The 24,912-nt window shown below is 39.9% G+C and overlaps 1 protein-coding gene across 13 annotated transcripts in view; it reads left to right on the top strand.

Annotated features, from left to right (window-relative positions):
* The window catches only part of NDUFAF5 (NADH:ubiquinone oxidoreductase complex assembly factor 5), a 36,425-nt gene extending 13,756 nt beyond the window's left edge, over nucleotides 1–22,669 (top strand). The window contains exons 7-12 of one of the 13 annotated variants that reach the window (XR_009558919.2): nucleotides 450–647; nucleotides 4,586–4,646; nucleotides 6,161–6,250; nucleotides 16,075–16,171; nucleotides 18,144–18,227; nucleotides 18,574–18,620. Coding sequence is in view for 6 of the 13 variants with exons in the window: in XM_060284302.2 (XP_060140285.1) it covers nucleotides 450–647; nucleotides 4,586–4,646; nucleotides 18,144–18,589 (705 nt within the window). In the remaining 7 variants the exon portion in view is untranslated. Of the gene's footprint in view, nucleotides 1–449; nucleotides 731–4,585; nucleotides 4,647–6,160; nucleotides 6,251–16,074; nucleotides 16,172–18,143; nucleotides 18,657–18,837 lie in introns of those variants that run through there. The other 12 variants (XM_060284303.2, XR_009558917.2, XR_009558918.2 and 9 more) reach the window with 12 other exon arrangements.
* Nucleotides 22,670–24,912: the final 2,243 nt, after the last annotated feature.

The raw sequence follows: 24,912 nt of genomic DNA, 5'->3' as shown, positions 1-24,912 counted from the left end.
TCTTTTGGTCAGTGCAAGTCACAAGGCTAGCCCAGATTCCAGGAGGGGGAAGTAGCCTCCATCCCTTAATGGGAGTTGTTGTTGAGCAGCGTTTCAGAGGGCACGGATACAGGGAGGATGGTGATTTTTGTACTCTACCACACTTTAAAATTTTTTTCTTTCAATATTTTACTGATTATAAGAGTCAGTTTTGTCTATTATAAAAAATTAAAAACATAAAATATTTTATAGATATTAACACTATCAGTAAATGTCTATCTTCACAACAATATTATACTGCAATGCCTTTCTGATAGTTGGTTGTCTAAGTGTTATTTAATAAATTATCTGGTTATTAATTTGACAAAATAAGAATGGTAATCATAAAATATTGATCTAGATACCATATATCCTTTTAACATTTTTATATGTAAAATTTTGAATAGTTTTGTTGTTTATATTTATTTCAGATTCATTGTGTTTTAAAACCAGATGGAGTGTTTATTGGTGCATTGTTTGGAGGTGACACTCTCTATGAACTCCGGTGTTCATTACAGTTAGCGGAAACAGAAAGGGAAGGAGGATTTTCTCCACACGTCTCTCCTTTCACTGCTGTCAATGACCTAGGACATCTGCTCGGGAGAGCCGGCTTTAATACGCTGACTGTGGTAACTATCAAGAGAATTGAGTAACCCATTAATTACACAGTTCAGAAATAATCACTCTCTCTTTTCATCTTGATTGACACAAGGTAGGAATGTAAAACTTCTATTATCCATTACCTGAATAAGTAACTCAAACAAAGAATGTACCTCAGTTAACAAGGAGGCTATTTTCTAAGACACGCTACTCCATCACAGTCTTCAAATCCAGAGTTAGGTGTAACATGAGAGTTAGAGCATCCCAGAGGAGGAGGGAAGCGGGTGTACGGGAGCATTCACAGCATTGCCTCTACCACCAGCCCTCAAGTGAAGTGGTGCCGTGTGAGGCAGAAATGAGAGAGCGTGCATTCACGAGGCCCTGGGTTAGATCCAGGTAGAGAAGGGAGGACAGGGGGCTGTACACCATCAGGACTGGAGAGATCTGGGAAGAGGACCCGAGACCATCAGCGATGAAGAAACATGGAGTCACCATGGTGCAGTGATGGTGCAGGGTGCTGGTGTCTGACAGTATAATTTGGATCCTTACCTTGCCCCTTTACTAGCTAGGGGAATTTGGGGGGTTTACTTCACCTCTCTGAGCATTCATTTTTTAAAAAAAATGCAAATGTTACTCACCACAGGTGGCCGTTAGGATTAAATAATTTAAAGGGTGTAAAGTACCTGGACCTTCACAATAAATGCTCAATAAGTCCTAGTTCCTGCCTTCCTCTCTCCTCCTCCCTCTACTCCTAACACTTTCCAGGCCAAGGCTTCCCGCAGGGACGCATCCAGACAGGGATTCCCCCTTCAAACCTCCTTCAGCAACAAAGTCATTCTAAAAGATGTCATTACTGCCTTCCAGAGAATGGACTTGCCATGATTTTCCAAACCCCTCAGGCCTAAAAACATCTCTAAACCTGATTAGAAGAGATAGGAATTTTTTTAATGAAGAAAGCTTCTCATTGCATAATTAGAGACTGTAAACTTAAAGTAACTTTTTAAGGAGATGTAGTGTGAGTGTGTTTCATAAAATCAACCTACCGAAAATGGCTTGTCATATCCTTCCGTGCTTTGATAGAAAGCAAGGAGCGTAGACCAGCAGGGCCTCTGATGTTGGGAAGGGGTTTCCCTTCTAGGGAAGGGAAGAGACAGAGACTGGGAACTGACGACAACCCTCACGGAGTGATGTTGAAGAACTCGTGCCCAGTCAAACAGGTTAGTCAGCAGTATTAAGGGACTCAAAATTCATTGCCCATTAGGAAAAAGATGAGACTTCTACTGAGTCATCGAAAGAAAGTTAAATTATGTTAACCACTTGCAGTTTTCTATGTTTGTAAAGTGAGTTGTGTGTTCTAGAAAGATTTCTACTAAAAATGTTTAACCTGACATTATAACATTTCATAGCCTACATTTCTGTTAATTGGGAATTCAAATAATTCAGAATACCTTCCATATACTTCTCCAAAATTGAGCAGAATGACTCAAACATTAATATAATGCAAAAATATTGCTGTATAATCTTCTCTATAGTTTATAAAATTAGTTGCTAATTTAATATATAAAATCTATAGAAATTTGTTCCTTGAGACATATACATTGTCTCTAAAGTGCTGTATTAACATTGCATCCTAATTCATTTTCTAAAACTCCCATGCAAGAAAGCTTTTAGATAATCAATTATACAGGTTTATGTTTCATACATTAGATATGTTACTTTTATACTGCAATGGATTTTTATTTGTAAAGTGAAATCAAGTTAAATTAATATCATGTAATTATATTTACATTTATATGACCCTCTTAGTGAATTATTTTTAGAGTTAGTTGGCATTCTTAATGAAGCTCATTTCCTTTTAGAATGGTTTCCAGGCTAGTATATTAGAAGAAAACTGCAAATATGGTCCCCCATCTTAATTTGAATAAGACCTTTGACAAGGCTATTGTAGTACTCTTGATTGAGAAGGAGATGGTGCTTTTAGTTGCTTTCGTTGAATTGTTTTCAAAGGATATTGTTTAATGGTTAGGCATTAGCTGGGAGGAAATTTATTTTTAATCTTAGAATCTCTTTTTAAAAATAATTTCCCCATGTAGAAAAATATATACAAGGGACTATCCAGAGATGATCTTATTAAAAAGTGCACATACAACCTGATCCATGCATATGTTTTTTAAAAAAATGAAAAAAAACACAAACAAACCATGTATAGAGAGAATAAGAGAGTGGGTCCAAAATGAACAGAAGTCTCCTCCTGCCTTCTGACACCTCGTTCCTTTCCACAAGGATGACTTTGGTTAACTGTCTCATATATCCTTTCAGAACACTTTTTCCTCACAGACTGGAGTACAGTTATATCACTTAAATGTACACATGCAACAATATATACTCTTTTGCTTTTTTCTATATGCACTCTTTTTTTTCCCCCAGACAATAACATATCTTGGAGATCCTCCCGTACAAACATACATCTACCACATTCTTTTTTGACAGCTATATAGTATTTCATTGAATAGATATACTTTATTTAACCTGCTGTCTGTAAATGGACATTTAAATTGTTTCCAGTTTGTTGTTTGTTTTTTTTATACTCTTTCAAAAAATGCTGCAGTGAATTTTCTTTTACATAATCGGTCAGATCAATTTCTAGCAATGGTATTGCCTAGTCAAAGAATATGCATTTCAAATTTTGACAGTAAAATTACTGTCCATAAGGTAGCATTAATTGACATGCCTCATCAACAGTGTATGTTAATCCGCTGCTTATACTTTTGTTTTGTATCTCTAATGTTAAAATAGTAATTGGTCATTTTGTTTTGCATTTCTTTAGGAATTAGAATGGATGTTTTTGATAAGTGTTCCTTAGGGTTTTGTATTTGATTCTGTGCAACATTAAAGTCCAAAATTGGGAGGTGTAGTTAACATATTAGATAAAGCTACAGAATACAAAAAGATCTAGATACTTCAAAAGTGGTTAGTGCCAATAGGATGAAGTTTGAGATATGTGCAGCATTTTGATAGCAAACTTGAAAAAAAAGTGTCCTATATTCAGGGCTAGTTTCCAGTGTAGGCAAACTCCTACATCTGAGTGGTTAACACAGGAGTTTTTCACATCACAGCCATGCTGGTTGGGCAGCTCCTCTCCATCCTGTAGTTGTGCCATCTCGGCCTTGTATCCTTTAAGGTCACTGCAGCAGAGACGGCCTGGAAAAGGCTCACTAGCTCTTTAGTACCTTGCCTCCACCTCACTTTTCTTTTGCCAGGAGAAATGTCTGGGGTTGTGAAGTGTCAAGGAGTACCTGGATGTTTGGGGAGCATCAGTGGTCTCTGCCACTGTACCAACAGTGAACTCCTGTATCAAACTTCAAAAAGAGTGGGGTATCATTGCTCAGCAGTTCACTTGAGAAATAAACTGTATGTGCCAGCCATGTGCCCTTTCCTAAACTAGTCTGTGTAGTATTGCTGCATCACTGGGAGTAGAATGAAAGCATCTTGGGAGATGACCGTTTTTGGCTTTATTCTGCGTGTCACATTTTGAGAGAGAGTGAGATTGATATTGACTATGTAGAGAAAAATGAAGTCAGCACATGTAAGGATCTATAAATTTTGTCTAAAAGCCTAACCCCTCCCCCTAAAAAAATTATAGTGTCCTGGAAGAGTTTTCAAAGACTTGAAGAAAAGGGTAATTGTTTGCAGAGTACAGAATAGACTTTATTCTGTGTTAATCCCAAGGAGAGAATTAGAACCAGTTGATGGAGTTATAGAAAGATTACTGTTAGAATGGCAAGCATTTATTCTGCAATTTGAAATCTTTGTAAATCAAGTGTAAGCCAGATGACATCTGTGAAGAATACTGTAAAGAAGATTCCTGCTTACCGTGAGAGATTGGTCTGGGCAATCTCTACAACCTCTTTTCTAATCTGGATTTTTGGTAATGAATGCCAAAGGATTTGTCTTTCTTTTTGAATAGGACACTGATGAAATTCAAGTTAACTATCCTGGAATGTTTGAATTGATGGAAGATTTACAAGGTAAGACACTTTAAAGAATTTTTAGACTCCATATGAGAGTCGTATTTTGAGGGCTGGCTATGGCAAGCACTGGGGCCAAGCACTAGAGATACACTGGGTGAGGAGAAAGCGGACTGTCTTCATGGAGTTTATTCTGTAAAATGGGTGAGGCCGACATGAGGCAGCTGCCACAAAGATAAACGTTAAACTAGAATTGTGGTAAGTGCTGTGAAGTAGAGGAACTTAGAGCTGTGACTGCCTGTGAAAGGCTGGCAGGACTTTCTTTTTTTTTTATTAACATCTTTATTGGAGTATAATTGCTTTACAGTGTTGTGTTAGTTTCTGCTGTATAACAAAGTGAATCAGCTATACATATACAAATATGCCCATATCTCCTCCCTCTTGCGTCTCCCTCCCACCCTCCCTTTCCCATCCCTCTAGGTGGTCACAAAGCACCGAGCTCATCTCCCTGTGTTATGCAGCTGCTTTCCACCAGCCATCCATTCTACAATTGGTTGTGTATATATATGTCCATGACACTCTCTCATCTCGTCCCAGCCCACCCCTCCCCCTTCCTGTGTCCTCAAGCCCACTCTCTACGTCTGCGTCTTTATTCCTGTCCTGGCAGGACTTTCTTGAAGGAGCATATGAGGGTGGTAGAACACCTCAGTGACTTTCTCCAGCAACACTTGGCAGCTCAGATCCAGGCACAGGTAGAAAGAAAGCAGGTAGTTGGGTTAGTGTAGGATTGCGGGTTGCCAGGGGGTTAGGTGGGGTAGGTCCTGGTGTGGGAGAGTCAACAAAGTCCTGTCTGAGGAAGTGATGGTTGTGCCCTAAAAAATGAAGCGGGGTCACTAGGCAAAGCTGGGAGGAATTGAGTCCCAGCCATGGAGAACAGCATGTGCAAAGGCCCTGTTGCAAGAAAGAACGTGGCAAGAACTGAAAGAAGGGCATTTTGGCCAGAATACAGGGAGTAAAAAGAAAAGTTGACTGATTAAATTGGTAGGTAAATGGGGGCCTTGTAACCTTTGTTAAGATTGTTTGTCTTTATCTTAAAAGGCCCCTTGAGGTATTTTAATGGGGGGAGGGGTCATGATGTCAGATTTGTATTTTTTTTTAAATGGATTGGCAGATAAACTAGTAGGAGACTTAACAGCTGGAAAGCTTACTGAGTAATGGTGGTGGTTTGGACTAAGGTGGTGGCAGTGGAGATGGAGAGAAGTGAATGGATTCTGGACATGTTTACGAGATAATTGTGACAGTTCTTGCTGATGGATTACACGTGGGCCAATGAAGGAGAGAGACATTTCAAACATCTCCTATCCAGATAGATGGTGCCCTTCATTGATAGAGAAACAGTAGAAGATAACCAAGTATGGGCAGGGACAGCTCTTGAGTTCACACTTGGGCATGTTGGATTGGAAACGCTTTTGAAATAGCTGAAACAAGACGTCAGGTAGGCAGTTGAGTGTGTGGCTGTGTAGCTCAGAGGAGGCTACTGGCCCAGGTAAACATTGTGAGTCATTTGTGAATAGGTGGTGTTGGAAGCAGTAGAGAGGTCATGGCCTGGGAGAAGCTTTGAGGAGCAGCAAGGACACAAACCCAACCTCCCAACCCCGAAAGAGGTGAGGCTGCCGACTGTTGCACTGTTGCACTGTTGCACTTGCTTCTGTAATAACCCTCTGGTAACTACTTTACCCCTGTCCTACAAGTCAGAAATATTATGCCCAAAGAGAACACTTGCCTGTTAGTGGTGGAACTGGGTGCTAAACTCTTGCCTTCTTGACCCCTGTTCTGGCACTCTCTTGACTGACTCTCCTGCTTCTCGTAGCTGCCCATTTGTAACAAAGTCCATTTTACCTATCATTCAGCCTCCTCTGAGTACGGTGCTTCTGTCAGCTTTATAAGGGGAAAGATATGTAGTCAAAAACTTACTCTTGTAGTCACACTTTTTTTTTTAATTGGAGTATAGTTGGTTTACAATGTTGTGTTAGTTTCAGGTATACAGCAAAATGAATCAGTTATACATATACATATATCCACTCTTTTTTTAGATTCTTTTCACAAATAGGCCATTACAGAGTATTGAGTAGAGTTCCCTGTGGTATACAGTAGGTCCTTATTATTTTATATATTGTAGTGTGTATATGTCAACCACAATCTCCCAATTTATCCTTCCCCCACCCTTACCCCGTGGTAACCATAAGTTTGTTTTCTACATCTGTAACTCTATTTCTGTTTTGTAGATAAGTTCATTTGTACCCTTTTTTTAGATTCCACATATAAGCCATATTATATTATATTTGTCTTTCTCTGTCTTACTTCACTCAGTATGACAATCACTAGGGCCATCCATGTTGCTGCAAATGGCATTATTTCGTTCTTTTTTATGACTGAGTAGTATTCCATTGTATATATATATCACATCATCTTTATCCATTCCTCTGTTGATGCACATTTAGGTTGCTTCCATGTCCTAACTATTGGAAATAGTGCAGCAGTGAACACTGGGGTGCATGTATCTTTTCGAATTATGGTTTTCTCCAGATATATGCCCAGGAGTGGGATTGCTGGATCATATGGTAGCTCTATTTTTAGTTTTTTAAGGAAGCTCCCTACTGCTCTCCATAGTGGTTTTACCAACTTACATTTCCCACCAACAGTGTAGTAGTGTTCCCTTTTCTCCACACCCTCTCCAGCATTTATTGTTCGTAGATTTTTTGATGATGGCCATTCTGACCCGTGTGAGATGATACCTTATTGTAGTTTTTGTTTGCATTTCTCTAATAATTAGTGATGTTAAACATATTTTCATGTGCCTTTTTAAAAAATAAATATATTTATTTATTTTGGCTGCATTGGGGTTCTTTTAACATTTTTATTGGAGTATAATTGCTTTACAATTGTGTGTTAGTTTCTGCTTTATAACAAAGTGAATCAGTTATACGTATACATATATCCCCATATCTCTTCCCTCTTGCGTCTTCCTCCCTCCCACCCTCCCTATCCCACCCTTCTAGCTGGTCACAAAGCACTGAGCTGATCTCCCTGTGCTATGTGACTGCTTCCCACTAGCTATCTATTTTACATTTGGTAGTGTATATATGTCCATATATACACTACCACTCTCTCACTTTGTCCCAGCTTACCCTTCCCCCTCCCCGTGTCCTCAAGTCCATTCTCTAGTAGGTCTGCGTCTTTATTCCTGTCTTGCCCCTAGGTTCTTCATGACCTTTTTTTTTTTTTAGATTCCATATATATGTGTTAGCATACGGTATTTAACCATCTGTATGTCTTCTTTGGGGAAATATCTATTTAGATCTTCTGCCCATTTATTTTAAAATTAATTAATTTATTTATTTTTGGTTGCATTGGGTCTTTGTTGCTGTGTGTGGGCTTTCTCTAGTTGTGGCGAGCGGGGGCTACTCTTCGTTGCATTGCACGGGCTTCTCATTGCAGTGGCTTCTCTTGTTGTGGAGCATGGGCTTTAGGCGCATGGGCTTCAGTAGTTGTGGCACACAGGCTCAGTAGTTGTGGCGCCCAGGCTTAGTTGCTCCGTAGCATGTGGGATCTTCCTGGACGAGGGCTCGAACACGTGTTCCCTGCACTGGCGGGCAGGTTCTCAACCACTGCGCCAGCAGGGAAGCCCTTCTGCCCATTTTTTGATTGTGTCGTTTGTTTTTTCTGATATTGAGTTGCATGAACTGTTTATATATTTTTTAGATTAATCCCTTGTCAGCTGCTTTGTTTCCAAATATTTTCTCCCATTCTGAGGGCTGTCTTTTCATTTTGTTTATGGTTTCCTTCACTGTGCAAAAGATTTTAAGTCACTCTTCACTCATTCTAGTTTAATTAGGGATTGGCAGCCTTAACATGCATGCCCAAGGTGACGGGGGACCAATAATAAATCACACAGCCCCTCCTGAGGTGCACTTGGCTCCTCCTACTGTAATCACAGAGACCCTTCATCCGAAGGCTTGAGAGGTGGTGATAGGCTGACGATTTATCATTCAGACTCTACTAACAAAAATATTTTTCAAATACAGCATTTAGTTTTGTTCTGCTATGTAATAAATGCTGTGTTCATGATTCATTTCAAGAAGGAAAAGAGAAAGAGACTAGAAATTAGACCTATCAGCTGGAAAAAGTTACCACCCATTGATTTAAAAATACAGAACTTATTCTGTTCTAAGTGCAATTCTGTGAGGTTTTCTAATATCCTAATTTTACAGATGAGCAAATTGAAACATTGAGAAGTTGAGTGTCTTGTCCATGGTCACACTTAATCTGGAATTAAGTGATTAAATCCTATACTGCATACTTGATCTCTGCATTTTTTTCCACTGAAATTACATAGATGTTGAGTAAAATGCACTAATCTTAACTGTACAGCTGCTCGTATTTTTAAGTACTATATAAACCACAAACTAGAACCAGCCCCTAGAAGGTTGCTTCATGCCCCTTTCCAGTTGATAACTCCCCTTCCCTTAAGGGTTTTAATCGTTCATGTATTTTAAGGAACTGTTGTCTAATATTTACCTTTAAGAGGCTTTGCCAGTGCTTCTCTTATTTTTACTGTAAAGCCTTTTACACAAACCATGTGCTTTAGTCTTTAATGTCTCTTATTCTTTTTTCTTTTTTACCAACTTTATTTGAGTATAGTTGCTTTACACTGGTGTGTTAGTTTCTGCTTTATAACAAAGTGAATCACCTATACATATACGTATATCCCCATATCTCCTCCCTCTTGCGTCTCCCTCCCACCCTCCCTTTCCCATCCCTCTAGGTGGTCACAGAGCACTGAGCTGATCTCCCTGTGCTATGCGGCTGCTTCCCACTAGCTATCTATTTTACATTTGGGAGAGTATGTATGTCCATGCCACTCTCTCACTTTGTCCCAGATTACCCTTCCCCCTCCCCGTATCCTCAAGTCCATTCTCTAGTAGGTCTGCATCTTTATTCCCGTCTGGCCCCTAGGTTCTTCTGACGATTTTCTTTTTTTCTTTTTTTTTTTAGATTCCATATATATGTGTTAGCATACGGTATTTGTTTTTCTCTTTCTGAATAACTTCACTCTGTATGACAGTCTCTAGGTCCATCCACCTCACTACAAATAACTCAGTTTTGTTCCCTTTTTTGGCTGAGTAATATTCCATTGTATATATGTGCCACATCTTTATCCATTCATCTGTTGATGGACACTTAGGTTGCTTCCATGTCCTGGCTATTGTAAATAGAGCTGCAGTGAACATTTTGGTACATGACTCTTTTTAAATTATGGTTTTCTCAGGGTATATGCCCAGGAGTGGGATTGTGGGTCGTATGGTAGTTCTATTTTTAGTTTTTTAAGGAACCTCCATACTGTTCTCCATAGTGGCTATATCAATTTACATTCCCACCAATAGTACAAGAGGTTTCCCTTTTCTCCACACCCTCCCCAGCATTTATTGTTTCTAGATTTTTTGATGATGGCCATTCTGACCGGTGTGAGATGATATCTCATTGTAGTTTTGATTTGCATTTTTCTAATGATTAGTGATGTTGAGCATTCTTTCATGTGTTTTTGGCAATCTATATCTTCTTTGGAGAAATGTCTATTTAGGTCTTCTGCCCATTTTTGGATTGGGTTGTTTGTTTTTTTGATATTGAGCTGCATGAGTTGCTTGTATGTTTTGGAGATTAATCCTTTGTCAGTTGCTTCATTTGCAAATATTTTCTCCCATTCTGAGGGCTGTCTTTTCGTCTTGTTTATGGTTTCCTTTGCTGTGCAAAACCTTTTAGGTTCCATTAGGTCCCATTTGTTTATTTTTATTGCCATTTCTCTAGGAGGTGGGTCAAAAAGGATCTTGCTGTGATTTATGTCATAGAGTGTTCTGCCTATGTTTTCCTCTAAGAGTCTGATAGTGTCTGGCCTTACATTTAAGTCCTTAATCCATTTTGAGTTAATTTTTGTGTATGGTGTTAGGGAGTGTTCTAATTTCATACTTTTACATGTAGCTGTCCATTTTTCCCAGCACCACTTATTGAACAGGCTGTCTTTTCTCCATTGTATATTCTTGCCTCCTTTATCAAAAATAAGGTGACCATACGTGCATGGGTTTATCTCTGGGCTTTCTATCCTGTACCGTTGATCTATATTTCTGTTTTTGTGCCAATACCATACTGTCTTGATTACTGTAGCTTTGTAGTATAGTCTGAAATCCAGGCGCCTGATTCCTCCAGCTCCATTTTTCTTTCTCAAGATTGCTTTGGCTCTTCGTGGTCTTTTGTGTTTCCTTACAAATCGTGAAATTTTTTGTTCTCGTTCTGTGAGAAATGCCATTGGTATTTTGATAGGGATTGCATTGCCTCTGTAGATTGCTTTGAGTAGTAGAGTCATTTTCACAATGTTGATTCTTCCAATCCAGGAACAGGGTATATCTCTACATTTGTTTGTATCATCTTTAATTTCTTTCATCACTGTCTTATAATTTTCTGCATACAGGTCTTTTGTCTCCTTAGGTAGGTTTATTCCTATATATTTCATTCTTTTTGTTGAAATGGTAAATGGGAGTGTTTTCTTAATTTCACTTTCAGATTTTTCATCATCAGTGTATAAGAATGCAAGGGATTTCTGTGCATTAATTTTGTATCTTGCTACTTTACCAAATTCATTGATTAGCTCTAGTAGTTTTCTGTAGCATCTTTGGGATTCTCTATGTAGAGTATCATATCATCTGCAGAGAGTAACAGCTTTACTTCTTCTTTTCCAATTTGGGTTCCTTTTATTTCTTTTTCTTCTCTGATTGCTGTGGCTAAAACTTCCAAAACTATGTTGAATAAGAGTGGTGACAGTGGGCAACCTTGTTTTGTTATTGATCTTAGTGGAAATACTTTCAGTTTTTCACCATTGAGGATGATGTTGGCTGTGGGTTTGTCATCTATGGCCTTTATTATGTTGAAGAAAGTTCACTCTATGCCTACTTTCTGGAGGGTTTTTATCATAAATGGGTATTGAATTTTGTCAAAAGCTTTCTCTGCATCTATTGAGATGATCATATGGTTTTTCTCCTTCAATTTGTTAATATGGTGTATCACGTTGATTGATTTGCGTATATTGAAGAATCCTTGCATTCCTGGGATAAACCCCACTTGATCATAGTGTATGATCCTTTTAATGTGCTGTTGGATTCTGTTTGCTAGTATTTTGTTGAGGATTTTTGCATCTGTGTTCATCAGTGATATTGGCCTGTAGTTTTCTTTCTTTGTGACATCTGTGTCTGCTTTTGGTTTCAGGGTGATGGTGGCCTCGTAGAATGAGTTTGGGAGTGTTCCTCCCTCTGCTATATTTTGGAAGAGTTTGAGAAGGATAGGTGTTAGCTCTTCTCTAAATGTTTGATAGAATTTGCCTGTGAAGCCATCTGGTCCTGGGCTCTTGTTTGTTGGAAGATTTTTAATCACAGTTTCAATTTCAGTGCTTGTGAGCGGTCTGTTCATATTTTTTATTTCTTCCTGGTTCAGTCTGGGAAGGTTGTGCATTTCTAAGAATTTGTCTGTTTCTTCCAGGTTGTCCATGTTATTGGCATATAGTTGCTTGTAGTAATCTCTCATGATCCTTTGTATTTCTGCAGAGTCAGTTGTTACTTCTTTTTCATTTCTAATTCTGTTGATTTGAGTCTTCTCCCTTTTTTCTTGATAAGTTTGGCTAATGGTTTATCAATTTTGTTTATCTTCTCAAAGAACCAGCTTTTACTTTTATTGATCTTTGCTATCGTATCCTTCATTTCTTTTTCATTTATTTCTGATCTGATCTATATGATTTCTTTCCTTCTGCTAACTTTGGGGTTTTTTGGTTCTTCTTTCTCTAATTGCTTTAGGTGTAAAGTTAGGTTGTTTATTTGAGATGTTTCTTAAGATAGGCTTGTATAGCTATAAACTTACCACTTAGAACTGCTTTTGCTGCATCCGATAGGTTTTGGGTCATCATGTTTTCATTGTCATTTGTTTCTAGCTATTTTTTGATTTCCTCTGATTTCTTCAGTGATCTCTTGGTTATTTAGTTGTGTATTGTTTAACCTCCATGTGTCTGTATTTTTAACATATTTTTTCCTGTAATTGATATCTAGTCTCATAGCGTTGTGGTTGGAAAAGTTACTTGATACGATTTCAATTTTCTTAAATTTACCAAGGCTTGATTTGTAGCCCAAGATATGGTCTATCCTGGAGAATGTTCCATGAGCACTTGAGAAGAAAGTGTATTCTGTTGTTTTTGGATGGAATGTCCTATTAATATCAATTAAGTCCATCTTGTTTAATGTATCAGCTAAAGCTTGTGTTTCTTTATTTATTTTCATTTTGGATGATCTGTCCATTGGTGAAAGTGGGGTGTTAAAGTGCCCTACTATGATTGTGTTACTGTCTGTTTCCCCTTTTATTGCTGTTAGCATTGGCCTTAATTATTGAGGTGCTCCTGTGTTGGGTGCATAAATACTTACAATTGTTATATCTTCTTCTTGGATTGATCCCTTGATTATTATGTAGTGTCCTTCTTTGTCTGTTGTAGTAGTCTTTACTTTAAAATCTATTTTGTCTGATATGAGAACTGCTACTCCAGCTTTCTTTTGATTTCCATTTGCATTCAATATCTTTTTCTATCCCCTCACTTTCAATCTGTATGTTTCCCTAGTTCTGAGGTGGGTCTCTTGTAGACAGCATATATACAGGTCTTGTTTTTGTATCCATTCAGCCAGTCTATGTCTTTTGGTTGGAGCATTTAATCCATTTACACTTAAGGTAATTATCAATATGTATGTTCCTATTACCATTTTCTTAATTGTTTTGGGTTTCATATTGTAGGTCCTTTTCTTCTCTTGTGTTTCCCACTTAGAGAAGTTCCTTTAGCATTTGTTGTACAGCTGGTTTGGTGGTGCTGAATTCTCTTAGCTTTTGCTTGTCTGCAAAGGTTTTAATTTCTCTGTTGAATCTGAATGAGATCCTTGCTGGGTAGAGTAATCTTGGTTGTAGGTTTTTCCCTTTCATCACTTTAAGTATGTCCTGCCACTCCCTTCTGGCTTGCAGAGTTTCTGCTGAAAGATCTGCTGTTAACCTTATGGGGATTCCCTTCTATGTTATTTGTTGCTTTTCCCTTGCTGCTTTTAATATTTTTGCTTTGTATTTAATTTTTGATAGTTTGATTCTTATGTGTCTTGGCATGCTTCTCCTGGATTTATCCTGTATGGGGCTCTCTGTGCTTCCTGGACTTGATTGACTATTTCCTTTCCCATATTAGGGAAGTTTTCAACTATATTCCCTTCAAATATTTTCTCAGTCCCTTTCTTTTTCTCCTTTTCTTCTGGGACCCCTATAATTCAAATGTTGGTGTGTTTAATGTTTTCCCAGAGGTCTCTGAGACTGTCCTCAATTCTTTTCATTCTTTTTTCTTTATTCTGCTCTGCAGTAGTTATTTCCATTTTTTATCTTCCAGGTCACTTATCTGTTCTTGTGCCTCAGTTATTCTGCTATTGATTCCTTCTAGAGAATTTTTAATTTCATTTATTGTGTTGTTCATCATTGTTTGCTTGCTCTTTAGTTCTTCTAGTTCCTTGTTAAACGTTTCTTGTATTTTTTCCATTCTTTTTCCAAGATTTTGAATCATCTTTACTATCATTGCTTTGAATTCTTTTTCAGGTAGACTGCCTATTTCCTCTTCATTTGTTTGGTCTGGTGGGTTTTTACCTTCCTCTTTCATCTGCTGTGTATTCCTCTGTCTTCTCATTTTGCTTAACTTACTGTGTTTGGGGTTTCCTTTTCACAGGCTGCAGCTTCGTAGTTCCCATTGTTTTTGTGTCTGCCCCAAGTGTCTGAGGTTGGTTCAGTGGGTTGTGTAGGCTTCCTGGTGGAGGGGACTGGTGCCTGTGTTCTGGTGGATGAGGCTGGATCTTGTCTTTCTGGTGGGCAGGACTGTGTCCAGTGGTGTGTTTTGGGGTGCCTGTGACCTTTTTATGATTTTAGGCAGCCTCTCTGCTGATGGGTGAGGTTGTGTTCCTGTCTTGCTAGTTGTTTGGCATAGGGTGTCCACCCTGTAGCTTGCTGGTCATTGAGTGGAGCTGGGTCTTAGCATTGAGATTGAGATCTCTGGGAGAGCTTTTGCCATTTGATATTATGTGGAGCCAGGAGGTCTCTGGTGGACCATTGTCCTGAACTTGGCTCTCCCACCTCAGAGGCACAGGCCTGACACCCGGCCGTAGCACCAAGACCCTGTCAGCCACATGGCTGCTAGTATTGGAGGGTCTCCTGCAGAGGTGGGGGGTGGCTGTGGCTCACCGCAGGGATAAGTACACTGACAGCAGAAGTTCTGGAAAGTACTCCTTGGCATGAGCCCTCCCAGAGTCTCAATGTCTCTTACTCTGAAGAGGATTAGGATGAATTTATCTAAAGATAACTTGTAAAAGTGATATTTAACAAAGTTGCTATAAATGTTAACTGGTTGATTTTATATTCATCCACTTACCATTTATTGAGCATGTACTATGTGCCAACCACCGAGCCAGTGTTGGAAATAACAGTTCCTGATCTTAGGGAACTCATGCTCCAGTAGAGAAAGAGACACACAGAGATAGGCAGACATATGCTTTTAACTGTAAAGTGAGATAATTCTTTTTATAAGTGCAGGGAGAAACAGAGAAAAATCCCTAAATCTGCTTAGGGAATCAAGGATGCTTTTGCAGAAGAAGCAGCACCTAAGCTAAAATGAGTTTGCTAGAAGAATGAAGGGGTGGGTGCACCTTTGGGGGGTTGGGGCCTTGCATTCCAGGCCAAGGAAAAGGCCTATATAGAACCATGGAGACTCAAGAGGTTATGCTCAGCCTTCACTTTCCTAACTGAGAAACTGTACAGTAATTCAGTATTGCTTGAATATGTAGAATGGGAAAATGACGGGAAATGATGCAGGATAGTCCATTAGAGACTTATCTAGACTTTATCAGGTCAGCCTTGCAGTCTGTTGGGAGAATATTGTGCAGAGGAGGGACAATCAGATTGATGTGTGAGGCAGCTCCCCCTCCAGCATCGTTTATGAGGCATGTTCATGAGGAAGGTAAGACTAGCTAGCATGGTTAACCTCTCTTGTTTTGCATGAGGAGACTGGGCACAGACCGAAATAACTTGCCCAAGGCGATGTGTTTAGTAAGTGGTAGAGCCAGGATTTAAGCCCAGTGTAGCAGCCTGACTCAGATCCTGAAATGTTAGCCAGTCTCCACTGAAAAGGTGAGAGGCAGCTGACGTAGGAAGAAGAGTGGTCGAGGGGTGAATGCAGGAGGGAGGAGCTTGGCAGACTTCCAGGGGTGCTTCTCTGCAGACTGGAAGTTGGTGTTACCTTCCAGTTGGTTTTTGGCATTTTACATTGTGTTACACTTTTTTCTTGATGGTTGTGGTGTTTCTCATTTAAGCTGCTATTATTATTAATTCACAGAAGAAAGTCCAGAATGTTGACCTAATTTTACAGAACAAGTTGTGTATCAGCCGATGAATGCATGAAAAGTTTTGGAGGCTTTCACAGTAGTTTTAAGGTAAGTTCAGTTGTTACAGTACTCAGTATTGTTCCTAGTAAACCATAATAAATTAGACTTTTTTAAATAAGCAGTTGAACTTCACCTTAAAAATACTGTGAGAGTCTTTAACAGCTACCTGCTTCCCAGATTTTTCTGTTTATCCCAAAACCCAGAGCTGGTCCGAAGTCCCAGATGTGTTTCCCAGGTGATCTCCAGTAAAGGTCCTCCATGATGCATTATGAAGTTTTATCATTCCATTTTGAAGATGATAAAACTGAGTTTAATAGAGGTTAAGTGACTTTGCCCCAGGTTATGTAAGGGCCAGAACTTGGATTATGATCCCGAAGTCTAGACTCTGTGTGCTACATCACACTGCTTCCCCAAGGAGAAGGGAGGTTCTCATGTGAGGGAAGGGTGGGCTTCCCTAGCAGCAGAGTTACTGTGCTATACAGTAGTGCTCTGGAGTTTCTGTATCAGAAAGAGCATTGTGCCTAATAATCTTAATTAGTATATCCTAATACCAGTTATTTAGAAGGCATTTTAGAATTTCTAGTGCATTAACTATTTCCATTAAAAAAAATTAGGCCTGTTTTCCACTGGTGTTGACTCTGTCCAATGTGTAAGTCATGCCAATGGGGAGTTAAGCAGGAATGAAAGCGCCACAGCCATTATCAGCAATAAACCCTTCCAGTACAAGTTCCAGTTGACCTTCGGTCTCTTGATTCAGTTGATACTCATGATGTGGGAGAATGTTTTTAAATTGGATTATGTAATGGGTCTAAAATGTTAGCACTGGAAGCCTGTAGAGATCATCTAGCCTGGCCAACCTGAGGACCCAGAGAGATGGAACTAAGGTCATGTAGCTACTTCATGACCACAAGAATAAGATCCACCCTCTTCTTCATGGGGATTCATCTACTAGTTTGTATGTCTTTCGTTCTTCATGAATTAGGGCTCTTATACTCAAATGATGTGGGACGTTGCTTTTAGTTTCAGAGCTTCATTATTTTAGGGAATAATAGGAACCTTTTGGGATTGGAGAGAAGATTAACTTATTCCAGCTAATTTGCTGATTGTTTTAATAAGCCCATTGAAAAATTGGGAGGTTATTATTTTTAAACTACTAAAGGATACCAACATTGGGAAGTTTATTGGTATCTTTATTGAAAAACAACTAAGAAACCGCTTTTTGATCATGTAGCATATAGAGAATAAATGTAAAGGATTTTTACTTTTGAAATTCTTTTAATTTTGCAAACTAGTTTAAAATGTGGTCTTTCAAAGTAATTTTGTTTGACTCTATGCATTAAAAAATATTAAATATATAACATTAATTTTTAGTGAACAATAGACTGACATAATCCTAGCTTTTAGCTGTCAATTTGAAGGAAAGAAATCTAAAAATAAATGTTAAAACATTAAGAAAAGTGCCCCTGAAGAGAATGTACAAAATTGTTTCCTAATCTGGGATCAGTAGAATGTTATAAAATCTGAAAACACATTGTAGTTTTGGTACTACCTAATGAGTCTTCAAGCCCTCTTCCAAGCTTCACATTCATACTTACATTTACGGCTTACTTAGAAGGAGTGAGATGTTGTACCAATGTCCTGTCCTCCTCAAAGAGCAGCTAAAAGGGGCATAAAAATGTGGCATCATTAGAAAGGCCCTTGCCAACGCCTGATGACTCACCTGGAGGGCCAGTCGCCTTGCTTTTGCCCAACTGGCCTACCACAGCCCATTGCTGCCAAGGAAAGCCTACTTAATAGGGTTTGCCTCCTGAAATTTGACTTAATACCCAGAAGCTTCAAGTAGTTTTGCTTTAGAGTAACTAGCTATGATCTGAGAGCAAAATGAGATTATTTAGGTTATCTTATGTGACTGTTAGAGAAGGGGGACAATGGGTATACCATTGGGTGAGATAAGATAAAATCTGTGATGTTGAGCTGCTCAGGGTATTTGCTGTATTATCTCAAACTGCCTGTATTTTAGGGATGGGTGAGAGTAACTGTGCTTGGAATAGAAAAGCCCTCCTGCACCGAGACACAATGCTGGCGGCTGCAGCAGTGTACAGAGGTAAGGGAGCTGACCGTTCTTCCCAGCCAGGTCCCACTGACCAACTTGTGCCCTGTCATCTTTATCCCCTAAAATTACGTTTTCCTTTCCTGTTAGAGCACCATCAGATTTCTTGTCCTTCCTTTCAAAACGCAGATCCTGTGGCTACGTATCCTTTTTCCCAGCAGCCCTTACTATTTCCTTACTGTCAGCTTCTCGGTGTGGAGGATTTTTCACAAGAGGCATTCTCAGAATCCCATGAGTATTCTAATATTCATTTCTCTTTGGAAGACATGACTTTCATTGAGCAGATTTATTTTTCCTACTTGCATTCTTTTCAGACTCTAACCATGATTTGTCTTTATAGAAATGTACGGAAATGAGGATGGTTCTGTACCTGCCACCTATCAGATCTATTACATGATAGGATGGAAATATCATGATTCACAGGTAATATTACTAAGACAGATCAATTTTTTTCTTAGTGGGTTCATGTTTCCATTTACTAATTACTGTTTATTTATTTAGGGTGGTTTGTTTTTTTTTAAATATAAGACAGCATTAAGAGGGTTAATTAGGGCTATGATATTTATCAGTTTCTAATATCTTTAATCTTTATCATTATTTTCAGGCGAGACCAGCTAAAAGAGGTTCGGCAACTGTGTCATTTGGAGAGCTAGGAAAAATAAATGATCTTATGTCCCAGGGGAAAAAATCACAATAAATATTTTATTCAGTGTTAACATAGTCCAGACTTTTCATCAGTGATGGGTCTTTCACGTCTAAAATTATTGCATTTTGAAACAAGAAGCAATATATAAGCTATTTACTGTCAGACTTTTCTAATAATTAGAATAGCCTGATACTCTTCTATATTTAGTAACAATTTCAGTTTCACATGTTTTCTGTTTTCATATGGATACTGTTATCTAGTAATTTGAGTGCCTTATTTACAAAGTCAGCCCAAAAGCAAGAAGATATTTCTATGAAAAATCCACAAATATATTAACATACGTAAATTCCTGACTTGTTGGAAAAACATTACCCATGCTGACATTTTGTACCTTTTTCTCCTTCTGATCTTGTGTTATTTCTGTGAGAGGACGTTAGCTGTGGAGATGAGGAGAATGACAAGTTGCTAGATTCTTTCGTGTTCTGGCTCATTTAGAATAAAAATGTAGTCTTTTATAACAACTATTCTAAGATACTTAAGCCAGAATTATTTGTGATACTGTCTTCTTTGCTATGTTCCTCTTTGAAGAGGAACAGAGGATTATGAACCTCTCTAGAGCTCTTAAGTAGTTTTGTACTTTGGAAGAGTGTTTACCTTTACTGAATCCTTCCTCACCTTTTTTTTTTTAAAAAACCATCAGAATTATAATCTTATTTCTTTCTCACCACCATGATCTGGGTGAGACCCCTATCATTTTATATACTACCTTAGTTAAGAGGAGAACATTTTAAAGAATTACAGAGGCAAAATTACATGTAAGGTATCTGCACAGTGATGAAAAGTGCTGTTTGCTTGATTTCCCTTTGTTGTTTGAGGTCTTTGGCAATATTATTCTAATCCAGGTCCACTGTCCCGTTGTCATGATCAAAATGAATTGGAACCAGTCAAGCTCAGACAGTGTAGAATAGATGGAAGAAGGTGGTGATAAGGCAGCCAGGAGGAAGCTGGGAAGCACCCAAGAGTGAGGACGAGTGTGTTCACCAGTCAGTGCCGAGCCATTTGCTGTCCTTTTCATTTAATGCACATGGCCCTGCCTCCTCCTCAGCCCTAGGGGAGTTACTGTAGGATTTGCTTCTCTCTGTGTGTCTCCCACCTGCCTTCCCTCCCTCTGCCACACGAGCACCAAGCTCTCCCTGAGTCCAGGGCTATGCCTTACGTGGTAGATATTCAGCTCCATTTTGAATCAAATTAAATTATGTGGAAAATGTACCCTTTCATAGGCTAAGTTACAGTTAAAAACCAGAATTTTGTAGGAGAAAAAGAAATTACTGTTCTTGCTCTCTTCAGTTAGGACATTCATTGATATCAGAAATTGGGATACTCTTTGTGGCTTTTTTGTTTTTAATACAAAGGAAAAGAATACCTAGGCAGCAGAATTTGGGGAAGGTTTTTTTTAGCTTAATTTTCCGACTTGAAAGGAAAGGAAAACAAAAAACTCCTACATATTAAAGTGTGAACTGATGCCTAAGGAAAGGACATATTCCACGGTGTCTGTGTTTCCTAAATGACCGGCGTTTATAGGTATTGATATTTGTTTTTGAAGAATGCATGCAGCATTGTTAAGTGGTTATTGCTGAGGACAGGGACTGAGGAACCAGATGTCTCTGCACCTGTCCCAGTGTCTGAATGTCTGTCGGGGGTGCAGGAGATGGGCAGAAGCTAGGAGGGAGGGTTGTACTTTGACTTTTTAATCTTTCTGTAAAATTTGAAGTTTCTTACCAAGGATATTAACTTTCATTTATTTCATGCCAACAGAGAATATGTGGGTGGTGGGGTGAAGCTGGGGAGGAATCTACCTTGAGCAATCTCAAAAACAAGGTCCATTGGTTTAAAAAAATAAAGAGGAATTAACCCAATGAATTGAGAACACTTATTGTTTAACCTGAGTGACAGTAGTAAAATTATTTATTTTAATGTGAGTGACAGTAGTAAAATTATTTCTTTTAGTTAATATCTGCTTGAAGTACCTATTAAGCTTTAATTGTTTGGAACCTTCAGGAAATTTATTTTTCTGAATAGCTGTGTTTTCCAAATGATTAGGGACTCATCCTTTTAAGCCACAAAATTTTAAAAAATATTTCCAAAATGTGTTACATTTTAAACAGTGTATAGAACATAACCATTTCTTTATAAGTCAACAGTTATTATCACAAATTTTTTTCTTTATAGCTTTATAACTTTATAACTTGACAGTTACTATCACAGCTTGTACTGCATTGCTTGTTCCTACACTGACTGGCCCCGAGAATGAGGTGGTTTGTCTCTTTTCCTGCATTTTTCTTACTTGCTGTCAATCTCAATGGCCTTACAGAAACGAACTTTCTTGAGTCAGTTCTTCTTGCCCCTTTGTGATGTGTAAGATTAGAACTCAGATTGGAAGGTTTCTAGGTCGGGGTTTAAGGTAGGAAAGAGGGAGGAGGTTCTGCGAGAAGGACTCTTGGAGTAAAATGCATGGGCTTTATTGGTTCCCTTAACAAGTCCCCATCGAGACCCATGTGCCGGGCTCCCGACTTTTCTCTGCGCTCTTAGTCGTCAGTCTAACATGGCTTCAGGCGGTGGACCTGGGACATCTGCTGGCTGCTGGGATACATTTTGGATTATTTCCTGGTTGTTAGCAGTATTCCAGGTTGTTGGCCTAGAGAATTACAGAGGTGGCAGTATTCATGAAAACTTACATTTTTAAAACAAAGAATTTCTTCAGGATTTGTTGAGATGGAAGCTACCCATAGATACCAAGTTTGTGATATGAATGTAAAAAGTTACAGCTACAGAAAGGTATACTTCCTGAAGTAGCTATGAAGCAAGTTTTGTTTTCCAAACCCTTTTAGTACCATTTTTATCCACTAGGTGGAAACAATTACAGTATGGCCTATATTGAAGATATAGTTTTTATAACTCAGTGTATCCCTTAAGTAAGGATGAAAAAAAAGTATTTAACCATGGATTGGCATCTGTGTAGGAAAGAAACATTAAAAGACATTTGGGGAAAAGAAGAATACTTGGCATAGTGATTATTTTATTCCTTTGTAAATGATTATTTTAGCCTCTCTTGCCTAAGAAGAAAGTTTTGAGGGTTTTTTTTAGAGGGGGGCTCGAGGTGGGGTGGTTGTTATTGCTGCTGTTAATAATGTGAAGTTTATCTTCAGGAAACTAATAAGCAGACCTGCCCTTCCAGAAATTGGGGTACTTTAATTCTCTGCCTGGATACTTGACAGGTATTTATCTCTCTGGATTAAAAAAACAAATTTGAAGAAAGCGGAAGGTACTGTTGTTAACAAATAGGGAAATAATGCTTTGGCGTCTGTGGTGGTTTTAAAATCTATCCACAGATTCTTTGATACTCTTTTCTCCAAGAGGTGGAGCTTCATTCCCCTCCCTGTGAGTCTGGGCTGAATTCAGTGATTCGCTTCCAACAAATAGAATATGGAAGTGATGGTGTGTCCCTTCTGAGGAGGTAGTAAGAGGCCCACTTCCTCCTCGCTGTGTCTGAGATCACAACCTCAGGGAGAGCCAGCGTCGTTCGTGGAGGGCATCAAGCAGTGCTTTGGAGAGGACGGCACAGACCTGCCAGCGAGGGAGCCAACCCGGGGGAGATCTTCCAACCCCAGTGTGACTTTCAGGTGACACCTTGACGGCAGTCTCATGACAGACCATGAGCCAGAGCCACCTAGCTAAGCCACTCCACGTTCCTGACCCACAGAAACTGAGATAATAAATGTCTGTTGTTTAAGCCACTGACTGTGTTTGGAGTAATTTGTTAACACAGCCTTAGATAACTAATATGCTCACTTTGGGAAAAGTTAGGTGCCCAGGGTATGCCAAGTTGTTCCTTGAAGTATAGAACATATTCTGCTTACTTGAAATTGTATAAAGTCAGCATAAACTACCATATTACCTTTGTTCTTGGGGAAAACTGGGCCCGAGATATGCTTACCTTGAGGTTTGAGTCCATGGTATCTCGAAGTAGAACTAACCTCCCAAGGTACATTTAGTAGGCTTCAATTTCATTTCCTAGGAATACATACGAGGATCAATTTTCAAGAAACCTGATGGGGCGAGTCCATAATGAAACCAGGGAACGTGAGAAGGAAGGCTCTGACCTTGAGAGTTCAGTGAGGTAACAGTGGCTGTGGTTTTCTCAGTCAGTCCCTCCTGCCTCAGCTGTTGAGTTGCTGACAGCTTGTTATCAGGATGGACTGTTGATGCTGCGTGCTTGTTCCAGGCTCTCAGGTGAGCACAGCGCTGTGGAAATGGTTAAGGGTTTTTAAAAGCCAGAGTCGATCCTGTCTTGGTCCTGCAGGCCATTGCCAAAACCAGGCAAAGATAAACTGCCTGCACTTTCAAGTCCGGCTGTAATCCGGCCGGTTCCCAGACTCCTCGTACAGGAGTCTCGTGCGTGTGCTCAGGACAGCCAGCACTCGTGTCAGAGCCAGCCCTGCAGAAGAACCGTCCGGGGCAGCTCCAGGTCACAGTGGTAGGAGCCTGGGTTGAGACTGGGAGTAGGAGACGGCGGGGAGGAGAATCCCAAAGGAGGACTTGGCAGCCCTTGCCAAAACCCCAGAAGTAGAGGGAAGGGCAGGGACTGGGGGTCAGGGGGTCTGGGTTTAGCCCTGGCCCTACTGGTTCCTGACACGTGGGCTGTCACCATCTCTCTGACCTCAGGATTTTCATCTGTAAAATTGCAGGTTTTGTACTCAAATCTCAAAAGAGGCCACAGGCCTGCCTTCCAAGAAAGTTCCTGAGGGCCTTTTTCAAACGAAATGTTTTTCCACCCTCCACCCATTGGTTGAGAGTCAAGGCCACCTGGAGCCCCTGTCACTGAGGGGAGCATGAGACATCCCTCCTCTACGTTACGGTGGGAAATGGCTGTGAGCCATCGAGCAGGATGATTTCAGAAGCATTCAGCTCAACCCAAGGATCTGGGTCCCAAGACAGAAGTAGCCAGGATTGCCCTCCCATCCTTGCAGTTTCTCAGTCTCCATGTTGACATCTGGGGACTTCTTTTCCCTTCAGTGTTAACTTTAGATTTCATCTGAAGCCAGCTAAGCTTCTCAGCAAAAGCAGCTTCACTTACCCTGTACCAAGGTGCCGCGGGTTGGCCAAGCGCTCCTTTTAAAACAATGTGTATTATGCTCCTGCCAGGCAGTGTGCTGAGCCTCTGATAAGCATTCTCAATTCTCATTTCATCAGCACAGCTCCCTATCGAGTAGATACTAGTTCTACACTGTCCCCATCTTGCAGATGAAGAAACAAGTTCACAGAGGTTGTGACTTCTCCAAGGTCACATACACGGCAGAGCCAATATGTGACTTCAGTCTTGTATGGGACAAAGCACTTAATTTTATCACGCTGCCTTCTTTTGGAGGCCAGAGCCTTCTGTGTGAGAGACCACTCTTTTCACCATGTCTCCACTCCCCCCCATAAACATACATCCCAACCAGCATATTGGAACCAGGCAGGTGACCCCATCCTCTAACACATGCTCAGCCCTGTGCTGGGATCTGTCCCTGTGGAGCCGCCTGCCCTCCAAACTCTTCCAGGTCCCTTCCACTCTCAGCTCAGTCGGTTATCCAGCTCAACTTAATCTTGCCTTCTTGTCCCAGGCCATCCTGAACTTTTGTGAGTTCCATCTCCGTTAGCACTTTATACGATGTTTTCTGTCCATAAGTTCTGCCTTTCAGCTAAGTGTTCAACCCCTTGAGCAGTGCTACTGCTATAACCAGCGTTCTGTCAGCCGCAGAGATGGCCCAGACGGACTCGCTGCCAGGCAGACAACGGGGATCCCCGCGAGCCCATCAAGGAGCGGGATGCTGGAAAGACAGGCAGTGGGTACCGGACACATTCAGCTTCAAATTCCAGGGATCAGCCACTTGGTTGGGATTCCAGGCTAAGCTCTTATCCCGGTGGAATCTGGGTATCATGCACAGCACATGGACACGGATAGCAAGGGGCAGGGGGACTGGAAACAGGGAG

The sequence above is a fragment of the Globicephala melas genome, chromosome 15, assembly GCF_963455315.2.
Source record: "Globicephala melas chromosome 15, mGloMel1.2, whole genome shotgun sequence".
NCBI lineage: Eukaryota > Metazoa > Chordata > Mammalia > Artiodactyla > Delphinidae > Globicephala > Globicephala melas.
Note: the sequence above shows the minus strand (reverse complement) of the source record. Positions and strands in the feature narration are given on the sequence as shown.